The sequence below is a fragment of the Schistocerca gregaria genome, chromosome 4 (genome assembly GCF_023897955.1).
Source record: "Schistocerca gregaria isolate iqSchGreg1 chromosome 4, iqSchGreg1.2, whole genome shotgun sequence".
NCBI lineage: Eukaryota > Metazoa > Arthropoda > Insecta > Orthoptera > Acrididae > Schistocerca > Schistocerca gregaria.
The window spans coordinates 689,053,126-689,075,134 of NC_064923.1; the positions used below are offsets into that span (position 1 = coordinate 689,053,126).

General features: G+C 42.9%; 1 protein-coding gene across 1 annotated transcript in view; it reads right to left on the bottom strand.

The window, feature by feature from the left end:
• LOC126267870 (hemicentin-2-like) overlaps positions 1-22,009 on the bottom strand; it is a 778,179-nt gene that overhangs the window by 366,308 nt on the left and 389,862 nt on the right. The window contains exon 2 of the mRNA XM_049973180.1: positions 9,540-9,672. Within this exon, the coding sequence (XP_049829137.1) occupies positions 9,540-9,672 (133 nt within the window). The remainder of the gene's footprint in view (positions 1-9,539; positions 9,673-22,009) is intronic.

Genomic DNA, 22,009 nt, shown 5'->3' on the forward strand with positions numbered 1-22,009 from the left:
TTTGGTACCGTACCTTCCTGACCCTCACTGGCTCTCTTCCTCCACTTCTCGCAGAAGTCCACGCCACACATCGTGGTCACTGAGGCTATTGTCAGGCTATTGTTTAATGTGACTTGACATGGTATGTACGGGTTATAAGAGAATATTAAAAATATCCAGAAGTATTAGAGATATAGATAGGCAACTTCTTCGCGGGTTCCCTGCCTCACGTTATTCGGCCACTGTATGTTCAGTGTTTCTGTCCGACGCTTCGCCAACACAAGAGGCTAGTATTGTCCAAGATTCACCCTTCATTGCGGGTGATGAACTGGACCGACGCACGTCTACCTGTCGCGCCAAAGACCGTGATTATTTTCCTTGTCATTGCCATTGTGACTCTCTCATTGGTACCTGTGACGGTTCTCGCTGCAGCTCAGGAATCCAGGATCCGCTTACCTAGCGGCTTTCTTCTGTCTTCATAATTGGTCGTGAATCTCTGACAATGACAAACTCTCGTGCTATTAAGCGTCAGAAAAATCAGTCAACAAACATTATCTGAAGACCATGAGACGAAAGCCAACAGGGAAGACAGTAGCAAGGTTCAGCAATTAGCGAGTTCTCTTTGGAGCGCAGGGCCTAACTATTCAAGAATGCATGTATTACGTAAAGAAGTAGGGCGGTAACATAAAGCTAATCAAATATGTAATTAATGTGCTCACATTTATATAGATTTTAGAATGAATAGATTTAGTTATATGATTTTATCTGTATCTTTGAACAGCTGCGCAGTGCTCTTTAACATATAACGCACCGTCTACCCACATCTTTAAAGGATCTGGCGAGCGCTTCGTTTGTATTCAGTCAGTAGTACCTGCGCTTACTGCAACAGCTAGAGCCCTAATGTGTTACGTTTGTAGCGCTGAATTCTGTGTCACATTCAACAATGACGATAAAAACACATCAGTATAGCAAAATCACTTGTTAAACAGACAACCCCGATTAGCAAGCAGAAATACACGACTAAGGCTCCATAGCCCATGAAGATGAGTGCCATTCATTGAAATGCGCCATGACTGTTATTAAGAAATGTGTCTGACGCAGGCAATTTCATTTCTCTCCTATTATCTTCATAATCCACAACACACACATCCACGACACACAATGGCTCTGAGCACTATGGGACTCTACATCTGAGGTCATCAGTCCCCTAGAACTTAGAACTGCTTAAACCTAACTAACCTAAGGACACCACCCACATCCATGCCCGAGACAGGATAGAACTTGCGACCGTAGCAGTCAAGTGATTCCGGACAGAAGCGCCTAGAACCGCACGGACACTGCGGCCGGACACACATCCACGATACTAAATAGAAATTTCCGTGAGCAACAGGAGCCCTCTCCACCAGTGGCATAATTATGGAAATTATCACAGAGGGCTAACACTGACTTCCAGAGACCTCCCCCTCAGCCTGCTTCCACTCCCTCATCCTCACCATTTTTTGAGTAGCCCTCATCACCGCTTAGTCTGTATATTCGTTTATTGAAATCATCACGTAGACAGGGAAATAAAAGTTACATATTTCAGTATTGCTTTTTTGTGTGGTACAGTTCAATATACGGTACAACACACAGCCCCAGAGTCTCCTTGTTTACTATAATAATACTATTCGTTTTCCAGTTTCATTTCCCCTCAATGCAAAACCGTAACGAAAAAAATAAACAAAAAACCTAGAATATACCTCTTACATTTTTGTTGTGTAGCCGAACTTGGCGTAACATGTCTCTAGATAGTAGAAAGAAACAAGCTCGATTTAGCAACAGCCAAAGTAGAAAGATTCACTTTTTCGTTTAAATGATGACAAAAGTGAATTGTACAACTTCTGTTATTTCTATATAGAAAGCGGCTGTCAAGCAGTTAATCTAACAGGAAGGAAATTCATAAAGAAACAAGTGCCTCAGAACCAGGAAAAGACGTACAGGGAATCCCAGCTAGAGGTATACAGAAACATTTATCTATATTTCAGTAACTGTTAAGGTTTACAACTCTGTTTGTTCAAACATCTAATCGAACTTTCATGATAACAAAATCCGTCACAACAGTATAAATAGATCATTGACCACAGTCTTACACGACGTAAGTCGCTATACACTATCATGGTTTCAGTGTCCTAGCCCCATCATCAGGTGTATCTGAAATCTGAAGCAAAACAACTGTTGTAACCTACTCCTTTAACCAATTAAGAGATGTTTAAAATTGAAAAACAGACAAAAGATTGAACAATAGCCTACCTACCAGTAGTAGGACCTCATATCCATGCCCTAAGAACTAACAGGAAAACATCTATCTCAGGTGGACAGCCAAATAACATCCCTAACTGTGGGTGCAAGGAACTCCAATTTGCAGTCGCAGCCTGGGAAACTTTCTCTTGTCCCAAAATTGCATCCGGGAATGCATGTAGTCTAGGACAATAGGACATGGGACATTAGGTGGATGTCACGGGTTAAACAGAAGTTAACCTAAAGCGCAAATCAGCTTACAAATGGATATGACGAACCACGCGAAAGCGCCTACTTTCGGGGCCACCACTAACAAAACGCCGTAACAGCGCGAGTGTGTGAGCCGTACGGCTACGGAAAGCACACAGCAGTAACGCTGTGGGCCGTATCCCTGTTGAACACTGCGAAAGGGGCGCACGACACGGCGTGGAGAGGAACTAAGGTACAAACACGTACGAATGCCGAAAAATGAGGAAGCAATACAGGTAACAACTGAAAGTAATGACGGCCCATCACGAAAGATGTTCGCCTTAAAAAAACAAATAAAAGCAGCATCACTGACAACAGAACAAGTGCAGCAAAATAACACACACATGACATGGAAAGCTAAAGTACATAACAGCACAATCCAAAGGCTAAAATTCATATAAGTCTCTAAATCTGCATCTAGTAGCAGTAAGTCCAACATAACAAATAACAGATTTTAAAGCAGTGACATTAAAAGGTAAGAAAGTAACAATTTTTAAACATTTCAAGAAACTGAAAAATTTAAAAAGATTAATACAAGTTTTTACAGTAACTGTCATTCGTATGTTATTGGAACTGTATAGCGACTTCTGTAGTGGAAGACGTCAGTCAAGTATTGTACAACTATACTGGATTTTTTTACCATAAACATGTTGCTGAACAGTTGTGGATGTCCTATAAATAAAAACTTATCTTTATATGTTTTGGTACAGATCAGTGTGGGCACCGTCTGTAGCTCGACAGACCTCGAAACTTTACTCCACTTCTTGTCACATGGTCATAAGAATGAGAGGTGTTACGACCTTCACTACGGCGTAGATCGGTTGTCTCTAGCCTTGCCTTCCGGATCTCTAACGCTTGATGTGTAAACATGTACGGAAATCCAACGGAGTCAGCTTGGGAGACTGAAGGGGTCAGGCACTGGGAACCCCCGCACAGCATCCATTTCAACACCGAGCTAAGTGTAGCAGTGGTTAGCACACTTCACTCTCTTGAAACAACTACCCAAACCCGCTTCCAGCCACCCTGATTTATGTTTCCCGTGATTTCCCTAAATAGCTTCACGCAAATGCCGAGATGGATACTTTGGAAGTGCACGGCCGACTTCCTTCCCTATCATCCTCTAATCCGCCTGGACCGATGACCCTGCTGTTTGGTCACCTAACCAAAATCAACCAACCAACCGTTCCAACACTCAGGAAACGCCTCACGGAGAAGTGTGGTAATATCCCCATGACCACGAGGTGAGTCACCATACTGCTGGAAAATGTGGTCGGAAGGCATCTGTGAAACAGCATAGTTCACCAGTGTGTCGAGATAGGTGTGCCGTTCACAGCAGAGCAAAGAGAAATGGACCAGTCACACTGTGTTTATGTAACCGCAACCATACATTAACTTTCGGTGGTCCTTTTAGTACTCAATCGCTTCTCCTGGAGTCTCACTTCTTCATATCCGATAGTTACTTCGCTTAACTTTGCCACAAACGTGGAAGTTATATTCATCACTGAACAGCACTATAATGAGACAGTCCTTGTTTTCGTTTAAACCATGCTACATTTCAAAAAACTCACTTTCCGCAGTGGTTGGTTGATTGTTTGGGGGAAGAGACCATACAGCGAGGTTATCGGTCTCATAGGATTAGGGAAGGAAGGCAGCCGTGCCCTTTCAAAGGAACTATCCCGGCATTTGCCTGAATTGATTTAGAGAAATCACGGAAAATATAAATCAGGATGGCCGGACGCGAGATTGAACCGCCGTCCTTCCTAATGCGAGTGATCGTCAGACTTAATGTGATGCATCAGCTGGAATTTGTAAGCACATAGCCGCAGACTTTTAAACACAATCTCGTGCATCGTCGAAAAGATGACGGGTAGTTCCCTACATGTTTGTCTGATGGATTTACGTGGTCTTGTAGCGAATGTTACGTGCACACGTTTCAGAATCTCTTCCTTCACATGCGCTCTAGGACGGGCATTTGAAATTTCTCGATGAGTTCTGTCCCATTGATAAATGGATTTACGTGTGGGTGATCCACGTTCCATTTTCTTCTTGCACTTCGCTAAATATATTTTACAGATTTTTAACCATGCTAGCGATACCACATACTGCACCTTTCGTTTTGGCATCCACTTGATGAGTGTATGCAGTACCTGTGCTTGCTAGATAGTAAACATTCGTGCGCAACACTGTTCATGAAATAGTGAGGATCATATTTTGAACAGTGTCTCTACCGACTGCGTATTTACCCAAAAACCCCAAACGTCGTGTTATTTCTTCATAAGAATTTGTTTAAGTGTTTTCGGTGCACCAAATCGACTTCGTATTGTATGGTTTTGTTTGCAAGTAATTAACATTACATATTTACTGTATCTCTAGATACACTTGACATTATACTCTAAATTGTAGTCAGTGACAATGTTTAGCCAAAGAAATAATAATGGGAAAGCGGAAGTTACGTTCAGGCTGTATGGGACAAAGCAATTTCGGTTTGTACTGGACAAAACAGACAGCACAAAAATTTAAAGTTTTCATATTTCTTGCATTAATGGCCACATATGGGGAAGTCAGAAAGTAAATACGACGCAATTCTCTTGACAGAATCAGTAGAAAAAGTCAACTGATGATCGGGAAGCGAGTGAGAAATATTTTCTTACAAGTTTATCAGGGACCAGATTTTATGTTTCGCCGGAAAACAATGAGGTGGTCATGAAAGCTTTTATAGGAGATAACAAGTCTTTTTTATCATTCAGTGGTGAACAGGAAACAGTACCATACGATTAATACGCGAGTAGAAGAAGACTGAATTTAACACCACGTCTGTGAGTTAGGACCGAAGAGAACTGTGCCCATGTAAAGCTGAACTTCTTTACTATTCGTGTAACAAAAACTTCACTGAAGGTTAAACTAATACTACGCTTTTGGGCTAATAGGTTCAAAATTTTACCACAATGACCTTATTATGAATTTTTGATGATTTTAGTTAACTTTTTCCCTACGTGGACACTTGGTTCTAAGATGTACAACTTCTACATACTTTTGGTTAATGTTTATAACTATTTACAGTCCAATTTAAACTGTATTCTAACAAAAATTATTTTCTTACACGTTACAGATCCATAGGACATATACCCCCCCCTAAAATTATAACAAGCATAATGCAAATCGTTATATATACGGGAGTGGAGATAAATTGTGTCACGAAATTTTAACCCTGGATAGCTGATGCCAGTACTAATGTTCTGTAAGTTGACAAGGCACCATTTTTAAACTTAGCATCACGCGCTCCGATTGGCCTTGGGATTGCTCTGTTGCCGTTCGTCCGCTGACGAGCAGTACTATTGCTGTCGGTACACACATACAAAAGTCCCTTGCCCTGTCACTGCCACAACGTGATAAGCACGCCAATCGGAGCGATTGACGCCAAGTTTCCGTGGTTTAAAAATGGTGCGTTGTCCACCTGCACAACATTAGTAATTTTGGTTCTTTCTGTATCAGCTACCCAGGTTTAAAATTTCGTGACAAAATTTTTCTCCACCCCGTATATATATGCATGGTGTCCCATTTGTCTTGAACACCCTAAATAATTGTTTGTCCACTGGCAAATTGCAAAATATTTCAAGCAAATGTTCTTTAGCCATCATGGGGACATCAATCAGCATGACTGCCTTCGTTGTAGCTTTGTTCTTTACAAAGATATGAACAGAAGTATGACTTTTTTTAAATGGCACCCTATATTTTTTATTCAGTAATTCATTTCCTCTCCTAAAGACCTACTCAAAAATGTATCACAATGTACCATTCACTGTGACCCAGCATTATTAATTACATGACACAACAATGTCTTTGAGCACGGAATCACAAACTCGTCCACTTGCTGGAGTTTTCAGGAAACAAATGAAGACCAAGTAAAAACATTATACAAAATTGACTTTGACTCTCGTGTACCAGGAGTAGAACATTCAAATACGAACAGAGTGGTGACCCGGGACATCGACACACTGGTGCAATCGTTGAATGAAAGAATTATTTAGTGCTTCCAGTGTTGCCTGCTGAAGAGAATTACAAGCAAGCACGATACGTTCCTGCATGTCCTCCGGAGTTGTTGGAATATCGCGATAGACAACGTCTTTAATGCATCCCAAAGAAAAAAGTCCACAGGATTTAAATCAGGAGACCTAGCAGGCCAAATAACTGTTCCTCCTCGACCAATCGATCTGGCAGGATACCTTCGGTTCAGAACACGACCTGCACGCAAGAGCCGGCCGGTGCGTCCGAGCGGTTCTGGGCGCTTCACTCAGGAACCGCGCGACCTCTACGGTCGCAGGCTCGAATCCTGCCTCGGGCATGGATGTGTGTGACGTCCTTAGGATAGTTTGGTTTCAGTAGTTCTAAGTTATAGGGGACTGATGACCTCAGATGTTAAATCCCATAGTGCTCAGAGCCATTTGAACCAAATTTGCACACAAGACATCCGTCTTGTTGTTACCAAATAAGCATTCTGGTTCTTAGCGGCACTTCATCTAGAAGAGGAGGAAGGATTCGTCTGAGGAAGTTGTCATACGCAGTGCCGTTTAGATTACCATTGATGAAATAAGGGCCAATAATTGTAGTACGAAGTATCCCTTACCAGACGTTAACTATCCATTGACGCTGATGTTCCACCTGTCTAAGCCATAGTGGGTTGTCGCTGGACCAATAATGCATATTCTTTGTACTTACATGTCCTTTGTTTCATAAAAAACATCCATCGGGAAATGAAAAATTGGAGAAGAAGTTCGGGTTGGCGATGATTTGCGGCTGTGCCCACTGACAGAACTGCAAACGATTCTGGAAATCATTCCCATGCATTCTTGATGTAGGTGTGCACGATACGGATGGAACCGTTGACATGTAAGAATACGATGTACACTGGTTTTAGAAATGCCAGACTCGAGTTCAAGCTGTCGTCTGCTCAAATGTGGATTTGTAGCAACGGAAGCGAGAACAGTAACTTCGGCAGCTTCGTCCGTGCGAGTGCTACGACGAGTGCGTTGTCCTGAATTGAAATTTCTCATTTCCTGAAGAGTCGCAACAAGACGAGGAAAACATCCGTCGGGAAGGTGGGCTCTTGTCGGGATATCGCTCTCTGTACAGTTCCGCTGCCTGTGTAGCATTTCGCCTACCTTGACAACAACGACAATAAGAGAAATGTTATGACGATGCCGTTTGTAGGAAGTACAGCCTTTAGTGTATGCCTACTCTACACATCAGTATTTAAAAAGACTAAACTACTGTAATAAATGTACACGCACATAAGAGAACAGTATTTGCAATTACTGTTCTCCTAACTTCCCCATAGTTGAGTAGCATTCTACTCACACAACTCTTCAACTGACGATGGTTGACGGAATGACGGGTGCGCATTCTACTTATGTTTACATTTCTTCTCTGTCAACGTCAGCACGTGGATGTGTTCCATTACCCCGAGTACCTGCACTAAGCGCTGGGAGCGTCAACGTCAATGTTGTGTTATGTAATTAATAACGTTGTGTCTTAGTGAACGTTACACTGTGTTACATTTTTGAATAGGTCTTTAGGAGGGGAAATGAATTACGGAATAAGAAATGCAGGGTGCCATTTAAAAAAGTCATACTTCTGCTCATATCTTTGTAAAAAACAAAGCTGCAACGAAGGCAATGATGCTGATATATGTCTCCCTTGCGGCTAAAGGACATTTGCTTGGAACATTTTGCAATTTGCATCTGGACAAACAGTTATTTAGGGTGGTCAAGATAAAATGGGACATACAGGGTGTAAATTTTAAGTTGACAAACCAGAGTAACTCGAAAAATAAGCTTTACACAAAAAAATTTTGTCTTAAACATTTGTTTTGATTATTGGAAGTGGGTGTTGTAATTCAAGAGAATCTATGTTCTCATTTTTGCCTGAAAAATGGTTTCGGATAAATAAAAAATACTTATTTAGTATGTAAATTTTGATTCGCTAAGACTAAAAATCTCCCACTATCCCATTGGGTGGGGCCTGTGAGAGACGAATTAGAGTTTTACAAAGGTTGACCCAAATGCTGCATTAATTTTTTCTGTAGATTCGGATATGTTTTGTTTCGTGGTCATGAGGCCACACAACTTTTAATTAGCAGACAGATCATATGACTAGCTAGCTAACTAACCATACATCCTGCTTACTAATGAGTGAACTCATTAACTAATAAAGAAATAAGAACATAGATTTTCTTGAATTACAGGACCAACAACCAAGAATCAAAACAAATATTTAGAACAACATGAATGTAGTTTTTTTTATGTCGAATCTGATTCTGCAATGAAAAATGGGGGTTCCCATTTGAAATTTTAAAGTTGCCTCCCGCCACACCCCCCTGTGGCTGGGGTGGTGTGCTTATTTTAATACCAGCAGATATCCCCCTCAAAAATATTCAACTTTGGATTCTACACATTTTTTCGTGTGGAGCTTATTTTTCGAATTATTCTGATTTGTCAACTGAAAATTTACACCCTGTATAGAAACCAATGAAAGTAATATTTATGACATTGTGTATCGTAGCATAATATTTCTTCCTAATGCTGCTTACCGTGAAGAATGTTCAAATGTAACTTCCTGAAAAAATTATTATTTCGGAAAAACTTGTGATCGATACTATCTGCCCTTACGTGCACCTTCGCCTCGATTCTTCCACTTTTCTTCCACATTTTTCCTCCTTCACAACTACTCCGCCACGGAGACGGGTTTTGCTGCACACGCGTAGAGTGCCGAAACATTGTTGTGCAACTGCGCTACGCTTCAAGACACCTGAAATGAAAGCTGCCCAAATGCCGTCACCTAGATACGATTGAGCCAGACTATAGCCCACACAGGCCTCCATCACCATCAACATGTCCAACAGCAACAGTTCGATTGTAGAAGCCATTGGCATGCGAGTGGGCGAAGAATTCTTCATATAATCGATTTGTAAAGCTGGTTAGTGGTACGCGAAACATTCGACTAAGGCCTGCTGCCAGAACTGGCGCCACACCACGCACCTGTATACGGGCGTGCCCAGGTCCTCGCGGTACCACAGCACCAGCTGCGCCGCGTCGCCGCTCTCCATGGAGGACACGTCACACGGCAAGCGGGCGTCTCCTCCAGCCAACACGTGCACCTGCTGCAGGGGAACTGCCGGCACAAAGGACAAAAGAAGAGGTATTAGTCCTCCGAATAGTGGCACAACAGTTTTACACGAAATCGATATATGCTTAACAACATCAGCATACCCATATATTACCTAAGATTTGTAGAAGAGGAAGCGTAGAACAAAATGTTCTTGTTTATTTCAAGTTTCTGCTACCAGTCTCTTTTTATTTTATGCTTAATCTAACATAATGCAACGCGTTTCTAACATGTTCTGTTCATCTTCAGCCATATATATATATATATATATATATATATATATATATATATATATATATAGAGAGAGAGAGAGAGAGAGAGAGAGAGAAATGTTACTTAAAAATAAACAGTCTTAAACTAGATTAATCTAGAACTCTTTGTCCATTGTTTTTTACTGTAGCTGCTGGTGTGGCATTGGGAGGAAGGAGGGGGGCGGGCAGTGTATGGCTAGAAATCGAAATCAGTGATGTCTTCTGCTGGTTTTCTTCTTTGTGGTTGATTGTGTCTGATATCACAGCCTGTATAGGATGCAGATAGATTTGCATCAGTTAGGTGTTACTAAAATAATGTGAAAGGCTTTTATATGACAGTTGATTACTTAAAATTTCATCATCTTGCTGCTTCAATTGCATCACTGGTGTAATGACGGAGCTGTTGATCGACATTACACTATCTCACATTATATTTTGTCATTGCTTTCCAACGTAATTCAATGCACAAATTGCTCTGATGCTTTACACACAGCACAAGATGGCGGACTGTAGCATGTGAGTCTGTATCGATATTCTTGTTACTGTCAGATTTGTAGTCTATTATCTACATTGACATATCTTGAAACTATTGGTTTAGAACTGGCTTAAGACTGTTGAACGATTTTCAGTTTTTTCATTCGGTTATTTCATTGCGAATGCTATCTCCATGTTTCATATTATATACGAAAATTTCCATTTCTTCCATGATATGCATTCTTCTACTTTTTCCTGTTTTGTGTAAAATTTGGAAGTTGACTTCGATTTTCAAAGTGTGGCCTGTGTCTTTAATGTGAGTGGCTACTGCTGATTTGTTACATTTATCAAGCTTGTAGCAGTCTAAATGTTCTTTGCATCGGGTTCTGAAACTTCTACCTGTTTTGCTGATACAATATTTATTACATTGGCTGCAGGTAATTTTGTAAACGCCAGATGCATCAAGAGTTGTATCTGGTGGTTTTATATTGTGAATAAGCTTCCTACTTAGGTTGTTGTTGGTGCTGAAGCTGATTTTTACTTCTGTGGCATTTACAAAACTATCCCCCACAGTCACGGTGCACAAACATAGCCATTATGGCTGAAAATAATAAAAATGTTCTTGGATTTCAAGCCACGTCACATGGAAAAAAACGCTCGAGCTTTCAAAAGTTGTCTCCAGCATTTTCGTCAAGGGCAAAACCAATGACTTACGGGCCTGGGACAGTGATGGATATACATAGTTGTAATGGCAGCATCCGCAGCCTTCCAGAGACATCCTAAGTAATGTATGCCCCGGCATTATCTATGTAGGTCAACTATTCATACTGTTGTTGACCGTTGTGCTGAGCACACATTAAACAAGAGGAGCTTCAAGGAGGCAACCGTAGCAGGAAATTGCAAGAAAAACGGACATAAAAAGAATATGAAAGGAATACAAACTTGCCTTAAGCGCCATTAACTGGGACTCCGCTACAAAAGAGGCTACCAAGACTACTAGAATGTACAGCAACAGTTTTCCGGAGACGTAGGGTACACACTTCGTAATGCATTGTGGTGGGCTTTGGATATCGAGCGAAAGCAAAGACGGGTGCTTGACTTCTGCAGGGAAGCGGAAACGACAGTTTCAAACTAGGCGTCGGCCCCTCGCCATCTGATGTCACTCGGTGCTGCCGAAGGCGAGAGCCGCTAAGAGCCGTCCACTCGCCGTCCAGCGCATGCGTTCTTCTGGGCAGACTTCGGCGGAAGGCTTCAGACACTACTATCACGCTGCAACAATCGGATCACTGTGCCACACTCTGCAGTCAGTGGTTCTTACTCCAGACGATGACGGAAGATAAAGCTGTCAAAGGCTCCACTGTTCTGCTCGAAGTGATGCGGCTTGAGAAAATAAAGGACTATTTTACTTAGTCATGCCACTGTAGGACTCCAACTCTATATATATATATATATATATATATATATATATATATATATATATATATGTGTGTGTGTGTGTGTGTGTGTGTGTGTGTGTGTGTATGTACAGGGTGTGTTCCAAAATGGACATACCAGTTTAAGGCTTTGTAGCATTTCTTGCATTCAGCTTTCGTTATTATAAAAATACATGAAATGAAAGAACAACTCAAACAGTTTTCCTTACAACTAATCAATGTGAACATTACTCGCGTACACACAGCACACGTCGAACTGATAGGCGAGTTCTTCCCAAACCTTGATCGGTGTGTCTGAGGTCATTGTTGCAACAACTGTTTCAGTCCTGTTTCTGAAGTAAGGTACTCCAGCTTGTAGCGCAGGTAGATACACATAATCCTTTATGAATCACAAAGGTAAAAATCGTTTGGCATCAGATCAGGTGACGGTGGAGGCCATGCGCAACAAGTTCTGTCATCCCACCCCTTGCAATCAACATCGTTTAAGCAATCTTGTAGTGTGTCATGCCAGAGACGGCACAGCTTCTTGCTGCAAAATCAAGTTCTGTGGTTCAGATTCTTCCAGTATAAAGAAAGAGCCATAGTTTTTTGATTTTATCACAACTGGATGAGAGGTCGTGATTGTGAGTGTTCCTTCCTGAAATATTTAAAGACAATAAATATATTACGTAGAGCTGGCTCAGTACACAATCTCTCGCCACGATTGGGTAGAAGCTACGAACCGTTGTCTCGAGGACGACACTCAAGGACTTTGCATCTCCTCTTTCTCGACAAATGTCTGGAAATGGAAATCACTCAGTATATCACTTCTCCACTGGTGGCAAACTACGATCTGAGCACTGCTGCATTCTTTGTGCTTGTTCTTCTAAACACTTGTGGCCTCACTCCCGGGTTTTCGTTTCACATTTCTAAATCAGACAGGTAGTATTCATTACCCTCTGGAGCACGTTATTTCACTTTGTTTTCAACCTCTGTTCCTGTTGGTACGTCATCTTCTTGCAATGGAGATTTGCTATGATCGTTATTCTGCAGGGAACCCAATATTCAAGCTCATATTCTCCGTCATTAAGGGTCGATTTTATCACATTTCACGTCATTCATATTAGCTGAAGTGACTGATATGGAAAATAAATTATTCCGACGCAAAGACAATTTCAGTAGGACATTAAAAGTTCCTGTCTATTGTTCTGTTATTTTCTAGTTCTTTGTCATACTGGCACATTTTCTTATTTTACTCTTTGATGACGATAAGTTATATTTATTTACACCCTCTAAGCATATCTTTCAACTCTTACTTGATCTTGTGTTGTTATCTCTGACCACTAGTCCTATAGTTGCTGTCGTAAATACGGAGTGTGCACATCGAAAAAACATAAGTATACGGTATCCAGTTCAATATATATATAGTAATTAATCTATGTGCACCAACGTTTGGATGCCTCCATTCCTTTCTTTGCATAGGAACCTGAAGATGACACTGATGAAGTATTGAAACAGCTAAAAAAATGTTTAGGAAGAATAATGGCTTTTGGTGTTCTAAACAACTGGAGTCTATCACATTACTTTTCAAGGCTACAAGAAACAATATTTTGGACAATATATTTCGATTCTCCGATTTTAGCTTTAAGGAACATGCGTAGAAGAGCAAGGAACCAGTTTTAGGACTTCTCCTTGTTAGTAAAGACTCAGCTTTATTAACACGAATGAAAATTGGAAAACCCTGGAAGAAATTAGTAAAGGAAGACAGGTGGAACTGATGGGGAATTAGGAATACACATACATACATACATATACATATGTTTTACCTCAACCCGGTTCTGAGATATCCGGAACCTGTCAGAAACTTAGAACAGAGATCAACATAAACATCATTTCCCCCCTTTTCGTTGCTCATGAAAACCACACATTGTATGTTGTATCCCTATACAGCGAGACCTTCTGAGGTGGTGGTTGGTTCTGAGCACTATGGGACTTACTTCTGAGGTCATCAGTCCACTAGAACTTAGAACTACTGAAACCAAACTATCCTAAGGACGTCACACACATCCATGCCCGAGGCAGGATTCGAGCCTGCGACCGTAGCGGTCGCGCGGTTCCAGACTGTAGCGCCTAGAACCGCGCGGACGCATAGGTGGTGGTCCAGATTGCTGTTTACAGCACGTCCTCTTGCATAGATGCACACCAGTAATCGTCGCGGCAAACTAGCCACAAGTTCATCAAGCCACTGTTTTTCCAGATTGTCCCACTCCTCAATGGTGACCGGTGTAGATCCCTCAGAGTGGTTGGTGGATCACGTTGTCTATAACAGCCCTTTTCAATCTATCCCAGGCATTTTCGATAGGTTTCATGGCTGGAGAACATGCTGGCCACATTAGTCGAGCGATGTGGTTATCGTGAAGTCATTCACAAGATGTGCTTTACGGGGGCGCGAATGGTCGTCCATGAAGACGAATGCCTCGCCAATATGATGCCGATACGGTTGCGCTATCGGTCGGAGGATGGCATTCACATATCGTACAACCGTTATGGCGCCTTCCATGACCAGCAGCGGCGTGCGTCGGCCCTACATAATGCCACCCCATAAGACTAGGGAACTTCCACCATTCTGTACTCACTGGCAGTGAGTCTAAGGTGTTCAGCCTGACCAGAATGCCTCGAAACACGTCTTCGACGATTGTCTGGTTCTGACACTCATCGGTGAAGAGAACGTGATGCCGATCCTGAGCGGTCCCTTCGGCTTATTTTTGAGCCCATCTGTACCACGCTGCATGGTGTCGTGTTTGCAAAAATGGACCTCGCCATGGACTTCGTGAATGAAGTAACGCATCATGCAGCCAATTCTGCACAATTTGATTTGTGACGTGACGCCCCGTGGCAACACGAGAAGCATTATTCAACATGGTGGCGTTGCTGTCAGTTTTCCTCCGAGCCATAATCGGCAGGTAGCGGTCATCAACTGCAGTAGTAGCTCTTGGGCGGCATGAGCGAGGCATGGCATCGACAGTTCCTGTCTGTCTGCATCTCCTCCATATCCGAACAGCATCGCTTTGGTTCACATCGAGATGCCTGGACACTTCCCTTGTTGAGAGCCCTTCCTGGCACAAAGTAACAATGCGGACGCGAGCAAATCGCGGTGTTGATTGTATAAGCACAGTGGAACTACAGACAACACGAGTCGTGTACCTCCTTCCTGGTGGAATGACTGGTATTGATTGGCTGTCGGACCCCCTCCGTCTAATAGGAGCTTCCCATGCACGGCTGTTTACATCTTTGCGTGGTTTTAGTGACATCTATGAACAGTCAAAGGGACTGTGTCTTTGGTACATCCAAAGTCAACGTCTGTCTTCAGGAGTTCTGGGAAGTGGCGTAATGGAAAATGTTTTTTGATGTTTGCATGTTGCTAAAGGGAAAGATACAGATAAATTGTTAAATGGCCACAATGAGTTAGCAAGAGCCACGTAATTTAATATTTTATAAAATCATACAGGGTGTTTCAAAAATGACCGGTATATTTGAAACGGCAATAAGAACTAAACGATCAGCGATAGAAATACACCGTTTGTTGCAATATGCTTGGGACAACAGTACATTTTCAGGCGGACTAACTTTCGAAATTACAGTAGTTACAATTTTCAACAAGAGATGGCGCTGCAAGTGATGTGAAATATATAGAAGACAACGCAGTCTGTGGGTGCGCCAATCTGTACGTCGTCTTTCTGCTGTAAGCGTGTGCTGTTTACAACGTGCAAGTGTGCTGTGGACAACATGGTTTATTCCTTAGAACAGAGGATTTTTCTGGTGTTGGAATTCCACCGCCTAGAACAAAGTGTTGTTGCAACAAGACGAAGTTTTCAACGGAGGTTTAATGTAACCAAAGGACCGAAAAGCGATACAATAAAGGATCTGTTTGAAAAATTTCAACGGACTGGGAACGTGACGGATGAACGTGCTGGAAAGGTAGGGCGACCGCGTACCGCAACCACAGAGGGCAACGCGCAGCTAGTGCAGCAGGTGATCCAACAGCGGCCTCGGGTTTCCGTTCGTCGTGTTGCAGCTGCGGTCCAAATGACGCCAACGTCCACGTATCCTCTCTTGCGCCAGAGTTTACACCTCTATCCATACAAAATTCAAACGCGGCAACCCCTCAGCGCCGCTACCATTGCTGCACGAGACACATTCGCTAACGATATAGTGCACAGGATTGATGACGGCGATATGCATGTGGGCAGCATTTGGTTTACTGACGAAGCTTATTTTTACCTGGACGGCTTCGTCAATAAAAAGAACTGGCGCATATGGGGAACCGAAAAGCCCCATGTTGCAGTCCCATCGTCCCTGCATTCTGAAAAAGTACTGCTCTGGGCCGCCATTTCTTCCAAAGGAATCATTGGCCCATTTTTCAGATCCGAAACGATTACTGCATCACGCTATCTGGACATTCTTCCTGAATTTGTGGCGGTACAAACTGCCTTAGACGACACTGCGAACACCTCGTGGTTTATGCAAGATGGTGCCCGGCCACATTGCACGACCGACGTCTTTCATTTCCTGAATGAATATTTCGATGATCGTGTGATTGCTTTGGGCTATCCGAAACATACAGTAGGTGGCGTGGATTGGCCTCCCTATTCGCCAGACATGAACCCCTGTGACTTCCTTCTGTGGGGACACTTGAAAGACCAGGTGTACCGCCAGAATCCAGAAACAATTGAAGAGCTGAAGCAGTACATCTCATCTGCATGTGAAGTCATTCCGTCAGACACGTTGTCAAAGGTTTGGGGTAATTTCATTCAGAGACTACGCCATATTATTCCTATGCATGGTGGATATGTGGAAAATATCGTACTATAGAGTTTCCCAGACCGCAGCGCCATCTGTTGTTGACAATTTTAACTACTGTAATTTCGAAAGTTTGTCTGCCTGAAAATGTACTGTTGTCCCAAGCATATTGCAACAAACGGTGTATTTCTATCGTTGCTCGTTTAGTTTGTATTGCCGTTTCAAATATACCGGTCATTTTTGAAACACCCTGTATCATTTCGCCTGATATTTGAAGCTGTAAGCTATCACCAGGTGAACACGAGACAGGTAAAGTCCGGCTAGTGCATGCCCATGAGGCCTGAGGGATAACACAGCTGCGTGCATATTGTTAACAAGCAATTGCCAAGCGCGGACAGTAGGAATGCGAGAAATTAGTGACCCGTGCTGTTCAGAAACGAAATAATCAATACCATAGAAATATCTGCGTAAGTTTAAAGATACTTTTAGAACAATTTTTACATAAAAATATGAAATTAGATAAAAAATATGAAATTGTAAAGGGTTTTTAAAAAGATTACTTATTTCAAACATACTGAAGTTTTTAGGTAGTATATCTTCTTGTCATAAAAGTGAGTTTTAAATATAACCTAGAACCATTTCTTCTGGACTACTCTTTCTATTCCATGGACGAAATTCTGTTTAAAAACTGTCTGCCTATAAACTCATTCCACATCATTACGATAAAAGAATCGATTAGATGATCTATGGAACATGTAAGTAACTAACTAACTTTCTCTATATCTATATTTTTTCTACATCGGGGCTACAAGGTTTCTCTGTATTTAACTCTTAAGAGCCAGGCAGAGGTTCACCGAATTGCTTTTAAACTCTCTTTCTATCGTTCCATTCTTGAGTAGCAAGCGGGAAAAATGATCACTCAGATCTCTTTCTGTTAGCTATGACTTTTCTCATTTTATCTCTACGAACATTCCTCCTTACGTCGGTGGTCGTCAACAAAATCGTTTCTCATTTGGAGGAGGAAACTGGTGATTGAAATATTGTGAAAGATCTCGCCGCAACGAAAAACACCTTTCTTAAATGGTTGCCACTCTAGCTAGTTTATCATATCTCTCTGCCCCATTTCGATATAATACAAAACTAACTGACCTTTTTTTTTTACATTTTAGTTGTCCTCCATCAACCCTATCTGATAAGGATCCTGTACCGCCCAGGAATACTCCAAATGAGGACGGACAAGAGTGGTGCGACAGACCTAAGCGAAGGTTAAATAGTGCATTTATCATAGAGGAAACGTATTTGATACCATGTGTCTACATCTACATGACTACTCTGCAATTCACATTTAAGTGCTTGGCAGAGGGTTCACCGAACCACAATCATACTATCTCTCTACTATTCCACTCCCGAACAGCGAGCGGGAAAAACGAACACCTAAACCTTTCTGTTCGAGCTCTGATTTCTCTTATTGTATTTTGATGATCATTCCTACCTATGTAGGTTGGGCTCAACAAAATATTTTCGCATTCGGAAGAGAAAGTTGGTGACTGAAATGTCGTAAAAAGGTCTCGCCGCGACGAAAAACGTCTCTGCTGTAATGACTTCCATCCCAACTCGTGTATCATATCTGCCACACTCTCTCCCCTATTACGTGATAATACAAAACGAGTTGCCCTTTTTTGCACTCTTTCGATGTCCTCCGTCAATCCCACTTGGTAAGGATCCCACACCGCGCAGCAATATTCTAACAGAGGACGAACGAGTGTAGTGTAAGGTGTCTCTTTAGTGGACTTGTTGCATCTTCTAAGTGTCCTGCCAATGAAACTCAACCTTTGGCTCGCCTTCCCGACAATATTATCTATGTGGTCCTTCCAACTGAAGTTGTTCGTAATTTTAACACCCAGGAACTTAGTTGAATTGACAGCCTTGAGAATTGTACTATTTATCGAGTAATCTAATTCCAACGGATTTCTTTTGGAACTCATGTGGATCATCTCACACTTTTCGTTATTTAGCGTCAACTGCCACCTGACACACCATACAGCAATCTTTCCTAAATCGCTTTGCAACTGATACTGGTCTTCGGATGACCTTACTAGACGGTAAATTACAGCATCATCTGCGAACAATCTAAGAGAAGTGCTCAGATTGTCACCCAGGTCATTTATATAGATCAGGAACAGCAGAGGTCCCAGGACGCTTCCCTGGGGAACACCTGATATCACTTCAGTTATACTCGATGATTTGCCATCTATTACTACGAACTGCGACCTTCCTGACAGGAAATCACGAATCCAGTCGCACAACTGAGACGATACCCCATATGTCCGCAGCTTGATTAGAAGTCGCTTGTGAGGAACGGTGTCAAAAGCTTTCCGGAAATCTAGAAATACGGAATCAACTTGAGATCCCCTGTCGATAGCGGCCATTACTTCGTGCGAATAAAGAGTTAGCTGCGTTGCACAAGAGCGATGTTTTCTGAAACCATGCATGTGTTTGTGAGAAGATCCTGTTATGCTTCGAGTAAGCAGAAGAAGCATTTACCACCATGTGACAGTACTTGGCAGGGAGGTATAGCGGCCTATCGAGGCAGCACTTTATCGTTCAGCAATAGCCCTCGCCGTTACCGCGGTCGTACTGCTGTCGTGATAAGGAATCGATGGGATCCGGATGGCCACTTTCATTGCAGGATCTCACTGGCCCTAGGCCACCAGAAATCGTAAAGGTAAACATATTTCTTTCGACATACACAGACGACGTCTGAAGCAACAAGGTGATCACTGTTTCAGACAGTGCTGCACGCAATAGCAACACTGGACCCGGGAGTAGCACCACGCCCTCTTCTCAGGCGAGTCCTCGTGCCAATGAGAACGACTGTTGCTACACGGCATTCGTCACTGCCGTACGGGACAGTATCTGTCATGGTGGTATCGAGCGCCGATGGATTAACAAGGAGTTCATCTTGACAGCAGCTGTTGCATAACTGGCCTGTTAAAACCGGACGCTCTGCCCTGTGCTCTAGATGTATCTCGTTACCTTTTGACAAGATCGCGCAAGAGCATATGTTTCTCAAACTCTCTTGACCCTCCATGATACAATTCGACATCTCCGCATGTCAGCAAGTTCTGCAGGGCCTCGCGAACTTGAAACATAATCCTCTCAAATCTATATCACTTCGAGTCTCAGCAGTAAAGAAGCTGACAGCAAACTGAAACTTAAACGCAAAAGAGATCCAATTAAACTCGAAAACACCTCTCTATAGTTAGGACCGTGCACTTTTCTCCAGTGACCATTTAGGAGAATTGAACCAAAAACCGGAAAATAGAAACTCTGCTAGTGTCAAACTATAATGGGCGACCGGCAAGTTTCGGTTCGACGGCGTTTCTGCAGCGTATATGCAACACTGCTCGACTCATGCAGATACATAAACACCTACATGTAGGCAAGGAACTAGTGTGGCGTTCGTCTCTTTCCGACGTGTGAGCAGTAAACGTGGAAACGTGAACTATGGCGACGTTATTACCAAATGCGTCTACAAAGGACAAACGTGCTGTTATGCTTTTCTTGGCTGCCGAAGGACAGACATGGGTAGACAGCCCTCGGAGAATAAAGAATGGGCATGGGCAGAATGTCTCTCGAAAACCACCATTGTGGAATGATACACCAAGTTCCGTAATGCGTTCCAACATCGCAAACGTCCTAACGCAGAATTTACACAAGCTCAAGTGGGAGACACATGAACACCTGCCCTATGCTCCTGATCTCTTAACATGCGATTATCACGTCTTTAGCCACGAAAAATCGATAGTTTCTGTCGTATGAAGATGTGCAGCAGGCATTTACAGACATCTTTACGCAGCAGGACACGGTGCTTTGTTAAAAGGGTATCTTCAAAGCGGTGCGTCGGTGGGACGAATGTCTCAATGCTTACGGCGAATTGGCCAGATTGGTATGCCGATTCTGGACTGCGCAGCCTTCGAAAGGGAACTTTTCCATCGCCTCTTATAGCACGCAGCTAATGGTGAAGCGATGCAAACACACAGTGCACATCGGCATTGTCACCGGTATTTACGAAGGCTAGCTGAAACTAATGGCTTCAAATTTTTTTAATTCTTTTCTCGATATCGCTTGAGGTATCATACACACATCAAACAAAGTTTTGCATCATCTCGGTTCCGAAAGTTCCCAAGCCTGTACAGAAGATTGAATATAGATCAATGTAAACATCATTTTCCACCTTTTTATTGCTCATGAAAACCAGACATTACGTATTGTACCACCATACAGCGAGACCTTCAGACGTAGTGGTCTAGACTGCTGTACACACCGGTACCTCTAATACTCAGTAGCACGTCCATTTGCATTGATGCATGCCTGTATTCGTCGTGGCATACTACCCACAAGTTCATCAAGCCACCGTTAGTCCAGATTGTCCCAACGGCGATTCGGCGTGGACCCAAAAGAGTGGTTGGTAGGTCACGTCGTCCATAAACAGCCCTTTTCAATCTATCCCAGGCATGTTCGATAACGTTCATGCCTGGACAACATGCTGGCCAATCTATTCGAGCGATGTCGTTATCCTGAATTAAGTCGTTCACAAGATGTGAACTCTGGGGCCCGAATTGTCGCCTATAAAGACGAATGCCTCGCTAATATGCTGCCGATATGGTTGCGCTGTCGTTCGGAGGGTAGCATTCACGTATAGTACAGCTGTTATGGTGACTTCCATGACCACCAGCGGCGTTCGTCGGCACCACATAATGCTGCACTCGCTGGACAGTGTGTCTAAGGCGTTCAACCTGCCTGGATTGCCTCGAAACACGTCTTCGACGATTGTGTGGTTGCGACACTCATCAGTGAAGAGAACGTCATACCAATCCTGAGCGGTCCATTTGGCATGTTGTTGGGCCAATTTGTACCGCGCTGCGTAGCGTCGTTGTTGCAAAGATGGACCTCGCCATGGACGTCGGGAGTGAGGTTGCGCATCGTACAGCCTATTCCGCACATGTTGAGTCGTAACAAGACGTCCTGTGGATAAACGAAAATAATTATTCAACACGGTTGCGTTGCTGTTACGGTTCCTCCGAGCCATAATCCGCAGGTAACGGTCATCCACTGCAGTAGTAGCCCTTGGGCGGCCTGAAAGAGGCATGTCATCGACAGTTCCTGTCTCTCTGTATGCCTTCCATGTCCGAATAACATCGCTTTGGTACACTCCGAAACGACTCGGCACTACCCTTGTTGAGAGCCCTTCCTGGCACAAAGTAACAATGCGACCCCGCTCGAACCGCGGTATTAATCGTCTAGGCATGGTTGAACTACAGACAACATCGGATATTAATAAATGATTTTAAGCCAACTCACTGACATTAAACTTCGAAAAGACTCACTATATGCAATTCAGAA